Genomic DNA, 14,252 nt, shown 5'->3' with positions numbered 1-14,252 from the left:
CCTGTGGCTCCAGTACTGTCCATGAAGTAAGTGAACTGTTTGGATATAAAGCACCCGCTTCATGATGAATAACAACTGGTTGTTTTGCATGAATGTTTATTGCTTTGGAGCCAAAAAGCATATACACACAAAGTGGAGTCTCTGCACAAAGTAAAAGCCTCTTTGGGAATTTTGTTGAAAATTAATTTATGGTGCTGCTTACGTTACTACGCTTACGTTAATTTACTGGAACTGTACAGTGAGTGTACATGATGCATGAACTTACCCTTTTCACAGATATATCCATGGAGGTTATGGGAGTGGGTACCTACAGAGATAAATATAATGAGAAACAGATATAAAAGTACTCAGATATACTGTATTGTTCAAAAATTTGGGGTCAGACTTTTTAAAGAAATTAATACTTTATTCGGTAAGGATGCATTAAATTGGTCAAAAGTGACAGTAAAGACATTTAAATTATTACAAAACATTTAAATATCAAAAAAATGCTTTTGAACTTTCAATTCATCAAAAAATTCAGCATTGATAATAATAAGAAATGTTTCTTGAGCAGAAAATCAGCATATTAGAATGATTTCTGAAGGATCATGTGACACTGACTGAAGACTAAAGTAATTATGCTCTTGTAATTATTCAGCTTTGATATCACAGGAATAAATTACATTTTAAAATATATTCAAATAGAAAACGTCCCACACTTTTGAGCTTACAGACCTTGAACACCTGCATTTCCTCCAGTGTGATTTCCTCACTGGTGAGAGAGTTACCATTTCCTAGTACGATAACCTTTAGCACTGTCCCAATATCTGAAGAGGTCAAAGGTCACAGTTATTCAACCACGGTTACAAATACACTTAAAAATTAAGTAAAGTGATGAAGCTCCTTACCAGTGCCGATGAACATGACATCATAGTATCCGTCCTCGGCCTGAGTGCGATCTACAGTGATGTGTGTGAGCCTGTAGGGGGCGCCGGTGCGGAGCAGCAGTGGTTGCCGATGTGAGGGGTAAATGGGGCGCCACATTAGTGGGTGCGTTCGAGCAAATTGCAAAACCACATCTGGAAACTCCAGTGTACTACGGAAGGCACGGCCAGGCTGGGCTGTGATTTTACTGGGGCAAACTCCTGGTCGTGGATAAGGGACTCGTCCTTCATAAGGTCCCCACTGATAGTCCGGTCCTTCTTTATGAGCAAATGGCCCATTAAACGCCTCACGGATATCAGCCATACTATAGACACACACTGCATAGCCCTGAAACACATTACTGGAGAGAGAAAATGTTCTGTTAAACAAATACCTGATTTATGCTCTTAAAAATGATGAAGTTTATTTATATAGTACATTTCACACACAATGACGATTTAAATTCCTTACAATGGCATAAAAAATACAGCAAAACAGCTAAATTAAAGATAATAAAAGAAATTTAATAAAAAAAATATAAAACATTAAAAATAAAATAATGTAAAAAATGTAATAAATAAATGTATTTTTTTTCAATATTTAAGAACATAAAAATGAATAAGAAAAGACAAAGTCATTAAAATAAATAATGAAAATTAACATTTAAATTGGATTAAAATGAGGAAAAGGCATAATATATATGTATATATACACACACTGTATATATATATATATATATATATATATATATATATAATAAAAGACATTGAAGTGTAATTTAAAATGGATTAAAAAATTATACAAAGATGAAAGCTGAATGAAATAAACAGATGTTGTCTCAGTCTGGATTTGAGTCAGACCTGATTGTGCTGAATATTGCGTAGATCTCTGGATTGGTTTCATCTTTGGTCCTTAACAGAAACACATCCTCTGCATGACAAACACATCACACAAGAGGCGTAAGAGATCAAAATGATTTCAAGTTTATATAATATTGTATATAAAAGAGCTGAGGGAGTGTTAGTTTATCGTCTCACCCAGCTGGTGAAAGTGTGTTTGGATGCCGTGAGGTCCAGGAACAGAACACACCAGTCGGGCTTTAATAAATGTACTCCACTTATTCACCAAAACCCTCTGCCCACCCACATCACTCTGAAATCACATAAACAATAAATCATGAGGCGTTGAATTCACTTCTGAACAGATCGGCAAAAACTCAAATTACCCCCAGACCACACACACAATGACCTCTTGGTAAAACAAACTGTCTCTGCGTCTCAATTTGTATACAATCCATCCTAAGTAGTATGCAAGATTAGAATTAGTGCATCCCAAATCATAGCATACTAAATAATAATATACTAGTATACGAAAGGTGCCACAGTGCATCCATACAATGCTTTCCCCCCACAATCACTTACTAAATTGAGTTTGTGACAGTTCTCATTTGACTTTTTTGGGTGAACTGGTTTAATTAAAGGGGTCACACACCACTAACCCCTGTAATTTGAACACTGTTTATACATAAACATTCAGTTGTAACTGTTCCCGTGGGAACAAGAACAGTTCAGTATCACAAAATATCTAGCAGCAGCACCCAGTTATGGAGATTAAGGCACTGTAAGGGAAGGATTGTTACGGATCCCAAAAAAGCAAAACAGCTGGGTGGTGTAAAGGATCTGAAATCTGTGTAATCTGTATATGCGGAAATAATCACCCTCTCTGCAGTTTAAGTGTGTGTGTGTGTGATTTGGGAATGTGCTAGAGCTGAACAATGAATAGCAGTCAAAGTGACAGTAATGTGCGAATGAACCCGGCTCTTTGAACACTGACCTCTGAATGACAGAGAGGGATTTGTACTGCTCCCCTTACTCTACAGACCCTTGTGTGTTAGCGGTGTGTATGTGTGTGTACGGATACTGGGGTAATCGGTGAGTGTGTGTGTGATTCAGAGGCATGCAAACCATCCAACAGCTGTGTGTATGGGGTTGACAACAAGGCAAGAGCATTGCATTCCAGTATACTGGTCTACTTGTGCCTGGATGTATGTATATGGTGTTTGTTGTGGTTTGCCTCACCGCACACAATCGTCCAATGCGTGTGTGTATGGCTCCTTCATCGTCTCGCTCTGTGGTCTCTGTTGCTCTTTCAGTGAAGAAAAAATAAAGTTTATCGTCATCTCTGTCTGCACTGTCAGGGATGAGGTGGGCCGCAACAAACCTGGGCTCTGCATACACACACACACACACACACACACACACACACACACACACACACACACACACACATATACAATTATTATACTGATCTAATTTTTTGTAGATTTTACAAATCAATAAGAAATAATTTTAAGAATAATTGGGTGTTTCATCAATGATGAGCACTTAAAGTCCCAAGATTTAAAATATGAAAATACATCATAAAACGATAAAGAATATTATGAATATATAAAGACTGAAATAACTACTGCAATATTTACTCTATGAAAAATACACAAATTATGATTGGTTATTTCCCACCAGATATTTTAGTATTATTTATATAATATTATTATTTGGAATGTAAAAAAAATATATAATAATATTTTTTTCATTGAATCTTAATTTCAATTAAAGAAAATTATTTTAACAATTTTTCATAAACAATATCAAAACTGATTTCCACAACAAGTTTTCCACTAATAAATATAGCGTTTCATTTCCAATCAAGCTTTTCGGTTGAATAATTGTTCAAAATATGTTTATGAAAATATTTATGACACATGGTGCTATGAAATTTGTTTTAGCAAGACAAAGGAGTCATATACATTTTCTTCCAAAAATGTTAAATTGTCATTTCCATCACCATAATTTCCACCAGAAAATACATAAGCAATAAGAATGTTTATTAAAATCAATATCAAGTATTTTTGTACCGTGTAGAATTCTCTGATCTGTCTCTGTTCTCATGGGCGAGCGAGCTCCTAAACCTCTCAAAATCACAGAGTCTCTCCCCAAAAAATCTGCAGTAAGACCGGTGTACAGCTCTCCTCCTGAGAGAGAGTGAAAGAGCATTGGAGGTCATTGCATACTTACGTGAGAGATAAGAAAAGTAAAAATAATTCTGCAGGAAGCCCCACTGTTAACATTTTCATTAAATCATGTTATCAGCTATAAAAAAACCACATTCGCACACCTATAAATCAGCTGAGTCCTGATATACAGTCAATAGCTGTTCAAAGTCACAGACACACGTTACTTCTGAGATTAGAAGTTACTACTGTACTTACTAAACTTAACTACATGTTTATAATTTGCATGTGTTTGTATGAACACATACTTTAAAAAAACAACTCTGTTAACCATGAGTTATCTGACAGAAATGTGTGCATGTTAGTGTGTGAAAGATCTCCAAGGTCACTAATACGCAATCTTAAAAATCTGTCCCAAAACATATTGCATTTGGCAAAATGACAAGCAAAGAAAGCCAAGATTGTGCATTGTTGTAAAGGCACACACTATACGCACTGGGAGATGTGTCTATGCCCCAGAAGACTGTAACACACCCACAAACTCAAACACAGAAGACCCCTGTAACACTAAACCTGGCCTGAAGAGCACCTCAAATTTCCCCCATCAGAGCAGTCAATCTACAAAGGCCCATAAATTCTGACAAATGACAAGCAGAAATCTCCACCCTACACACACGAGCCAAAATACACACACACACACACACGCACGCACGCACGCACGCACGCACACACACACACACACACTCAAATACACAACTCAAACATGTAATGGCATGAACTTTTACACAGAAACTTAACACATTGGCACTGTACCTGTGAAGGTGCTTGCAAAGGGTAGTTTGGGGTCATGAGGACATTTCCCCCTCCCATTCTGAACAGTGGTACGGTCCAAACTGAACACATGCTGCCAACAAGAAGTCAGAACATTCACATCAATTTCACAACTCAACAATAAACTATAGCTGAGACATGAATTTCTCTTGCTAGTGAAAAAATATATTGTTTATTTTTACAATACTTTAATTTATTATTAATCATCATGTTCTGTTTGGTGTATTAGAGACCCCAAGGCCCTTTTAATATTTCCAAAGATATATTCAATATCGTTACTACTTCTTGATTTCACCTAATCGTATAAGAACGGATTATAAACAAAACCTGGGGACTTAAAGGGATAGTTCACTTTGAAATTAAATTTTGGTATGTTTTAGCTTACCTCAAGGGCATCCAAGATGTAGTTGTCTTTTTTTCCGCAGTAGTTTCAATTTTGATATATTTAGGTCAAACCGTTCTTGTCTGACAGTCATATCATGCAGGTCTATGGTCACCCCCTCAAAGAGCATGCACAGAGTCCAAATTATAACAATTCCCCATCGTCCAAATTAAACAATTCCCCATCGTGAGTACACATTGATGGCCTAAGACACGAAACGAGCGGTTTGTGTGAGAAAACGAACAGTATTTATATCGTTTTTACCTCTTATACACAGCCACGTCCAAGTGATCTGAGGGCGCGCACGCATCCTGGTGTGTGACGTGTGCGCAGACTGGTGCATAGATATATACACTATCAAAATTGAAACTACTGCGGAAAAAAAGACACCTACATCTTGGATGCCCTTGAGGTAAGCTAAAACATAACAAAATTTAATTTCAAAGTGAACTATCCCTTTAATGTTCCTGTGATCAGTGGCGTCATGCCCATTCAAAGTGAGGGGGCACGTGCCCCCTCAGATTTTTCCTCCCTGATAATTTTTTTGTCACAACTTTATTCCTATTATGCTCCATAATATACCAGAGCCTATAACGACTCCAATGTATTCTTCTGGATGTGTAATAAACATAGACTGTAAAAAATAGGGTAATAAATCGGTCAGCATCAGCCCGCCCCTTTTTCCTAATATGGTGTCTGTGTATCAAATCTAGACCGCCACGCGCGTAGCGCTCTAGAATCTTTGCTGTGTATGTTCAAGCAACTCACTCGTCTCGCACGTTGAGCTGGCAATGTTTTACAGATGGTCTTGAAGTGGTAAGTGGGCAAAGCAACAAATCGACATTGAATTAGTTATCGGATGATATTAAAAGGTAGTGGGATTATTTGTGGTTGACCTGGAAATTTTAACTTGATCAAAAAGTTATGGATTTGATATTAGCTGCGAATTCAGAGCATTAACTTAAGTTGTGTCAGTGTAACGTTATCGAGCTAGCCTAGTCTAACCGTAAACTAGTTGGCTAACGTTACTGCCGTGCCATACAAAGCCATAGTAACGTTATCTGATCGGTTTTGAAACATCTGTTCTGTTTTGTCTTGTGTCAAAGTCTTCAGCTGGTTCAATTGTTTTCAGTTTCATAGAAACGAGGGTGTTAAGTTTGTTGTAGGCTAACTGCAAAATCCAACCTAACGTTATCAAGGCATCGACTTGATGTTTCTCCCATAGACTGTTATTCACGGTTCAGCTAATTCAAATGCAGTGAAAAAAGATAGGCTACCCGTGCAAAAACTGCAATGGTACTGTTTTTAAAATCATGTGTAGTAGGCCTAAGTGTACAGTAAGTGTGTGTGTAAACATGCTTTATTGATGTAGACTTCAAAAGCTTTTGAATTTGAGCTTACAGTTCTTTCATCAACCTGTCTTTTACATAAACTTACAAAACGGATACTTTAAATTAGTCCTCAGATAGAGGAGGGTTGCTGCTAGCTCCGTTAAGGTATTTCTGTCCCTCCCAAACTGCATTGAAATGATATGTTTAGCAGCCAGAATTTCAAAAAAAAATTCAGGGGGAGAAACCCCCTGACCCCTCCTAACATGATCCATATCACCCGTCAGAAAACAACTGCAACGTCTCAGATTGTGCCCCCCCCCAGAATTTTGGCTTGCATGACGCCCCTGCCTGTGATTTTAAAGCTGAATTTTCAGCATCATCAGAAATTATTCTAATACACCGATTGGGTGCTCAAGAAACATTTTTTTCTTATCAATGTTTTCTTCACAAAACTTTGATGAATAGAAAGTTCAAAAGAACAGCATTTATTTGAAATAGATTTTTTTATAACAATGTAAAAGTATTCCCTGTCACTGATCAATTTAATGCATCCTTGCTGAAGTACTAAAAAAAATAAAAATAAACTGACCCCAAACAAAACAATCAATGTTAGGGAGTAACTTTTACTTTTTTCACATTTATCAGTAGCAGCTGAATTGACAGTATTTCAGCTGAATTTACTTTTCAAGTAACAAACTACTTTTTGAAACAAGCACCAGAATAGCATAACACAACACTACATCATAGTTATTCATGACATGGTCTATCAAACACATAGCTTTACTGCCAAAAGAGCTGAGGCAATGATTGTGCTTTCGTACACAATCTTTTTTCTCTCTCTTACTGTAAGTAGAACAGGGAAATGGTTAGTTTGGGTTTACATTTATATGAACCGGTTCAAATAAACGGTTTAGTGATTCCTGATTCAATTTCCAAAGAATAAATCCCTGTGTCCTCTTTAGTGAAATACTGACGTAAAATATCCACATTAAAGTTTTAACTAGTTTATTGGTTGTATATTTATCATTAACATGTCTTTTCAATTCACCCTAATTAAGTTCTTAAATGTTATTTGCAGCAGATAAATACTGCTCTGATAACAAAATGAAATAGTATCATCTGACTTTCAGTTTCTAGGCTGTATCATATGAGATTTTGTAACACTTTATTTCGATAGTCCACTTTAGACATTCTACTAACTGTAAGTAACTTTGCAACTACATGTCAACTACCAGTCATTAGAGTATTAGTAGACTGTCTGCTTAATATCTGATAACATTTGATTTTGATGGTCCTCAACAGACATTCTACTGACTAGAAGTAACCCTGGAAGTACATATCAACTTATTCTACTCTAATGAGAGTTAGTTGACATGTAGTTGCAAAGTTATTTAAAGTTAGTAGAATGTCTAAAGTGGACAATCGAATTAAAGTGTAAACGAGTTTTCATCTAATGTGTAATAATAGAAAGGGAGTAGTTTTTACTGTCAGTGATGTCAGACGTCCAGTTGATGCCAAAAACAGATTAAACCTGTGGTGAACTGTGTCAGTTCAGTTACACAATGTACTATTGTCTATTTGTCAGACATCTCTGACGCCCTGAGGTGACACATAAGATAAAAAACCTCAAAGGAAGTAAGAGCAGCTCACTCTGTATTCTGTCCAATGCCAGAATATTCATATGTGTATAACACATGCAAGCAATATCTCTCTTTTCTATCCTCTGCTCTGAATCCTCTGTGTTTTTGCTTTGTATCTTCTCTCATGATCTAGTCTTGACCTCTAGGGTCAGTCTGTTGGTGGGTGACCTCTGACCTTAAACAATTTGGTCTCTGATACATAAGTAAATTAGATTCTCCTGATGTGCATACAAACAAACTAGGTGTGAAGTAGTGGGAGGGAGTGTTAGCTCATATGTTACCTCTCCACGGTGTCCGACGTTCACATACGCACACACGGGTTGGAAAGCTCCAGTTCCACAGGCCAGCAGATGAGTGCGGTTAAATGGCTGCAGCAAACGCACAAAGTTTGCACACTCCGTCTGTACCAAACACACAAAGATAGAGGTCATTTTAAAATGTTTGGGGTTTTGGTAGCAAATTAACGTACAATTTGGATCATTACAGCACAATCACTTACACCAACACATGTATTTTACATTGGACAACCAAGTTAAACTCATCAAATGCAGTTCATGCTCATAGGAAATTAAAGGATTTTGGTATGTGTGAGTTTGACTGATATTTCCCCTGGAGTGTTTAAATGGAGAGTTACAGGAATCAGCTAATTTTAATGGATCAGAAAAAAAGAGCGAACAAATATCAAGAAAATGATCCCTACTTAAAACTCACTGAAGCCCAATCAGAGCTTTCAACATAGGAATGAAGCTCTTAAGTTTAAATTACTGAAGGGTACAGAAAGAGGAAGACATCACACACACATACAAACACACACTATCAACATGTACACACTCTTAACTATGGCCACCTGTATGCAGCCTCATTGACTGTGCAGGGTCAAAATCAGTGGAGCATAAATGAAGGAAAGATCAAGGGTCATAAAAGATGCAGGCAGATGCTCAAACTGCGACCAGATGTTATCCAGCAGGACTGAGAGCGCAAGAGAGATCCAAAGCAGCAATGTGCCAGTCACTTAGCATAAACAGGGCATAAAACAGAGCCGGAAGCTTAAAAATAAATAAATGTTGTCAGTAATTTAGAGAATAAAACAAAATATTTTCATTTTACTCAAACATAAATGGTTTAATTTTTAATGGTTTCAATTTATATAAAAAAATGTTAGCCCTGTTATCAATATTTGGGACAAACCTGACTTGTGATAAAACACTGATTTGTGAAATTTTATTTAAGCAATAAGTATTTAATTAAATGTACATATTCAAATAAATAATAAATAAATAGATAAATAAATAAATGATTTTGGTCATTAAATTGTGTTAATAATTCAAATATTTTATCAATTCAACAGATTATGTCAAAATTAAGAAATTGTTGTATGATTTTAATTGTTGTATACAGTTAAGAAGGCCATGACTTCTGAGGTTTGGGTTTAAAACAATCTATTATTTATTTAATTTATTAATCTATTTACATTAGTTTATCTAATAGTTCTCATATAAAAGAGGATTTGTGCTTCTAATGCTAAAAAAAGGAAACTAAAATGTCCCATATTCATGTAAAGTGACACCAGCCATTTTTCGGGATGTGTGAGCTGTGTTCTGTTAAATAAAACTCAGTTCATATCTGTGTGTTTGTTCATTGTTACACCAGCTAGAGCATAAATGAAAAACAAATATTCCTTACACATACTCACACAATGAACAGAGTCATTAAACACCGCTGTGAAATCACACTCACCTGTCACATCAAACAACACTGCCGGGACAGTCACCAGAGCATGTAACCATGGAGGCACCTCACATTTCCACTTTATGAGCGAAACATGCTAAACACTAACAGATGCAGAGTGTATATCCCTGTGTGTGTGTGTGTGTGTGTGTGTGTGTGTGTGTGTGTGTGTGTGTGTGTGTGTGTGTGTGTGTGTGTGTGTGTGTGTGTGTGTGTGTGTGTGTGTGTGTGTGTGTGTGTGTGTGTGTGTGTGTGTGTGTGTGTGTGTGTGTGTGTGTGTGTGTGTGTGTGTGTGTGTGTGTTGAAGACATTCCACCATTGGGGACAGAGGACAGGAAAGCTTTAACTTGAAACATAATCAACCTATTCATGATGCTGAAAGAAATATGGAGAGGCTGAATGAGAAGAAAAAGAACAAGAGACAGAAATAGAAAGAGAAAGCAAAGAGGGGTTTAAAAAAATGAAAGAATAACTACATTCTGTGTATTGGGACAGCCTTCTTTGGTCATTAGGTTTAAGAGACTCATGAGTCACACACACACTTGGTTGGAAGCAAGACAACAATAATTTAGTGGATCAAATCTCATTTATGGGCGTTTGGCTTCTACTCTCCAGTCATCACGCCAAATGCAGTACACTCACAGTATAGCTGAGGATGGACAGATGTTTTCATTTGAAACTCCAGATTGAACCACATGACATAAGTTTGAGAATCACACTGACCAAACATTCCAAAACAAACATACATTTGATGATTTTTACTGTCATCTGATGGATTTAGGATTTTCACTAAATTACCTGACATCTAAAGTATGCCAGCTTTCCTAAATACACTTTGGAAACTATGACACACTGACCCGACTTCTGAGTTTGTTGATGTTCTTAGTGAATTCAGAATCAGAACCAGCAATTCACTCACCTCGGGATCTTTCCCTTTGAGAATACAGTCCTCACGGTTCCCAGGCAACGAAGGCCAATGAATCTGGAGATAAAGAGGAAAAACAGATTAAATTTATCATCTCATAAATTAAACACACAATAAGCACAGCGCTGTCCCACCCACACCCAAACTCACTTACTTGTTAAGACTAATTAAACCTCTAAAGATCCAAACAATTACAAAATCAGACACCAGTTAAAGTCACCATGAAATCAAAATGGACAATTGTTTTTTTTTTATCAAATGTTGCAGTGTTTATTATAAATAATTTATCTGTGTGCATATTTTTTTCTTATATCTTGTCATATTTTACTCACATGAGATCACAGCAATTAGCAAACAACAACGATCCAATGATTCAATCAATTCTAGATGGACAAAATCAAGTCCCGCCCTGCATTCTTTTTTTCTGTTCAAGAAGCTGTTCCACTCGAATATTCGTCACAATAGTGGAGAAAAGATGATCGCAATTTCTGATCGCAATGTAATTCTGATTTTAAAGCTGAAGTGAGTAACTTCTGAGCCACCTGCAGCTTTAAATGTAATTGCAAAAATAATGAACCTTCTGAACACTAATAAACTGCCATTGGTCAAACAAACAGACAGTCTTGAGCCATTGGTTGAGCTGATGTTGCTGTGTCTGTACACTCAATTAAACAGTGCAATGTTTTGAAAGTCTCACAGAGCCAGTGTTTACACTCTTCTGAGAAACCAAACTACAAATGACTTTATATTTGACTCTGCTCAGTATGTGGGGTAAAGTGAGTTATGCCTCCGAGGGTGGGTGTGTGACAAAAACCAAAAATAGAGTTATGAAAACAATATCTGAGAGTGTGAAATTCACAAAAACCTATATTCCGATGTTATGAATGATTGAGAAATAAACAATTTCATCTGCTGGATCCTCTATCCAAATATATATACAGAGATTGCACATCCTGACACATTCATTTCTCATGTGTCAAAGAACAGTCTGGCATATGATGACTGCCACGTTCAGACCTCACACAGACTTTTGGGATTGTTTATACAGATCGGCAAACATTTGCAAACTTCATTGCATTATATGGTCTCCTTTAGCAAAACTTAACATAATATAATTTTAAATAGCAATTTGTGTGATTAGATATACAGTATCAAATTCCTTAAAAGAAGTATTGAAGCAAACATATAACAGTATATATCCGTCACACATTAAGTTCATGTTTCCAACACAAATTAAGCGTAGCATCAGTTCTGGCAGGTCACATTAGTCAAGCTTGCATCGTCTACTACGTCTACCTATAGGAATACGACGCCTATCACTGTATACATATATAAGCTCCTTCAGTATTATCAGCAGCTATCACGTTTCTCCTCCTCCATCCCCATCTCCTCCTCTCGTCAGTCAGGATTTGGCATTCTGATTCCCCTCTAAATGAGACTAAATTCTCGAATGATGTTGTACTTTAAAATCTTGAATTAATGATATCTGCAATACATTCATGTTGGTTCTGTTCTGTTACCCTAAGGGTTTTTTTTTTTGCTGCTCTCCCTGTTCTTATCCATGCTAGGCTGCCCAGAACAGAACCATACCGCCAATCCTAACTGTATGCTAATTGTTAATCGTATTTGACGATAGTGGTCCTGACAGAAACATATTCAAATAAAATAATGTTAAATAGTGATCCTGTAGCATGTACCTGTAGCTAGCAATGCCAAGGGCATGGGTTAAATTCCCAGGGAGCTGATGTACACTTTGAATGCAATTTAAGTCACTGTGAATATGTCTGTCAATGTAATGCATTAAATGTAAATACTGTCTGGACTTGTTGACTGATCAACCTTTTTGCATCACACAGTTACAAAGTCATTCTACTGCTTGTAAAATTGTAGATATCATTCAAAAAATGTTGTTCCACAAACCAGCTAGCTTGAATCTGTTCCAGCCTTCACATGATTAAACCATTAGTGAGTCATTCGTTTTTATGTATCCTTTCAAGCTCTTACACATTTTGACATTGTCTAAATCCGGAACCTGTAATCAACTACGTTACCCAGCATCCTTCCTGTGCATAAAAGTATTTCCTGTTTCCTTAATTAGTCATCACCTTTATTCTTCAGGACATTTTGCAACTGGACTAAAAATAGTTAGGCTACAGTGCATAAGTTTAGACACCCATGCTAAAGTTGACTAAAAAGAGGAATAAATGTGCTATGCATCCTGATAAAGTTCTCTTGGCCTTTGGAATTAAAATAGCCCCACATCATCACATAGCCTTCACCATACCTAGAGATTGGCATGGAGAACTTTCCATAAGATCATCTCTCAATGCAAATCAAACCAGCTATTAGGCTAACTGAAATAAAACCATGCCAATATCTAGGTATGGTGAAGGCTATGTGATGATGTGGGGCTATTTTAATTCCAAAGGCCAAGGGAACTTTATCAGGATGCATAGTATCCTGGATCCATGAAGTAACTGGCCTTTAAAAATAAAAATCTGCCTGCCTCTATGGGAATTTAACATAGGGGTGTCCAAACTTATGCACCCTGTATTTTAAGGAAGAACATTTATTTATTTACGATACATTATTCATTCACAAAGAAAATTGGTGTCCTTAAAGGTTGGATTTTTCCTATTTTTTTTAATTAAGGCATTAAGTTCAATTTCCAAAAGATGATTTTTTATTCCTCTTTTTAGTCAACTTTAGCATGGGTGTCTAAACTTATGCATAGCACTGTATGTTAGCCTACCATCACTGAGTCATATCGACCTAAAAGGTCATTATTAATCATAAAACACAATAGTATAATACACTGTTTATATAAACATGGTGTGAAGAAAAGGGTCCTGGCTCACTCATTCACTCTTAATTTGCTCCGGATACACCGTTTTAAGATTACCATTCTCCATTAACCACGGGAGAAACACTGCAGCTAAGATTTACAGACGAAAAGAACTGAGATCAGCCATGATGAAGGCTGCAGATGATTGGGTATTACAGTAAATACAAGCCAAAGAGGGAAGAAGGAAGTCTGATCAGGATTGAATCATTTTTCCGCTTAAAGAACAATATCATGAATCATTGCTTGATTTCTGTGGCACTCTCCACTTCCACTGAGAAGCTTTACTGATAGCATCTGCAAAACAATCTTTTACACGTAAGTTCACACATCCAAACATCCTCATTTTGTTTTCTGGCTAAAAAAAGGCCAATTACTTTTTCTATACCTTGTTAATTTATGTATTTAGGCTAAATTCTTAGTATTGAATGTACTAAATCATGTGAAAACTCAGTGGCCAGTGGTGGCACAGCGGCCTTACAGAGTGCGTAAGGGTCTAACAAGGCAGAACAAGCCTGTCCCAGGGTCAAAGGTCAAGGGGTCATAACCTCAGAGGTGGCAGCCACTCCCTGGTGTCTGTCACCATGGCAATGCACTTCCTCTTCCTGTTCATGTCATTTAACAAGGCCACACACAATGATAAGTTCTTTGGAGATT

The 14,252-nt window shown here is 36.8% G+C and overlaps 1 protein-coding gene across 1 annotated transcript in view; it reads right to left on the bottom strand.

Annotated features, from left to right (window-relative positions):
* The window catches only part of sema3bl (sema domain, immunoglobulin domain (Ig), short basic domain, secreted, (semaphorin) 3bl), a 32,675-nt gene that overhangs the window by 5,740 nt on the left and 12,683 nt on the right, over positions 1–14,252 (bottom strand). Inside the window, exons 3-12 of the mRNA XM_081349217.1 lie at positions 10,748–10,810; positions 8,382–8,501; positions 4,730–4,820; positions 3,821–3,937; positions 2,985–3,133; positions 1,944–2,058; positions 1,767–1,836; positions 891–1,267; positions 718–809; positions 266–307 (exon numbers count right to left, since the gene is read on the bottom strand). Coding sequence (XP_081205343.1) covers positions 266–307; positions 718–809; positions 891–1,267; positions 1,767–1,836; positions 1,944–2,058; positions 2,985–3,133; positions 3,821–3,937; positions 4,730–4,820; positions 8,382–8,501; positions 10,748–10,810 — 1,236 coding nt within the window. The remainder of the gene's footprint in view (positions 1–265; positions 308–717; positions 810–890; positions 1,268–1,766; positions 1,837–1,943; positions 2,059–2,984; positions 3,134–3,820; positions 3,938–4,729; positions 4,821–8,381; positions 8,502–10,747; positions 10,811–14,252) is intronic.

The sequence above is a fragment of the Scardinius erythrophthalmus genome (genome assembly GCF_964197995.2).
Source record: "Scardinius erythrophthalmus genome assembly, chromosome: 20".
In the NCBI taxonomy this organism is placed as follows: domain Eukaryota; kingdom Metazoa; phylum Chordata; class Actinopteri; order Cypriniformes; family Leuciscidae; genus Scardinius; species Scardinius erythrophthalmus.
The sequence above is the reverse complement of the archived record's forward strand: the minus strand, read 5'-3'. Positions and strand labels throughout refer to the sequence as shown.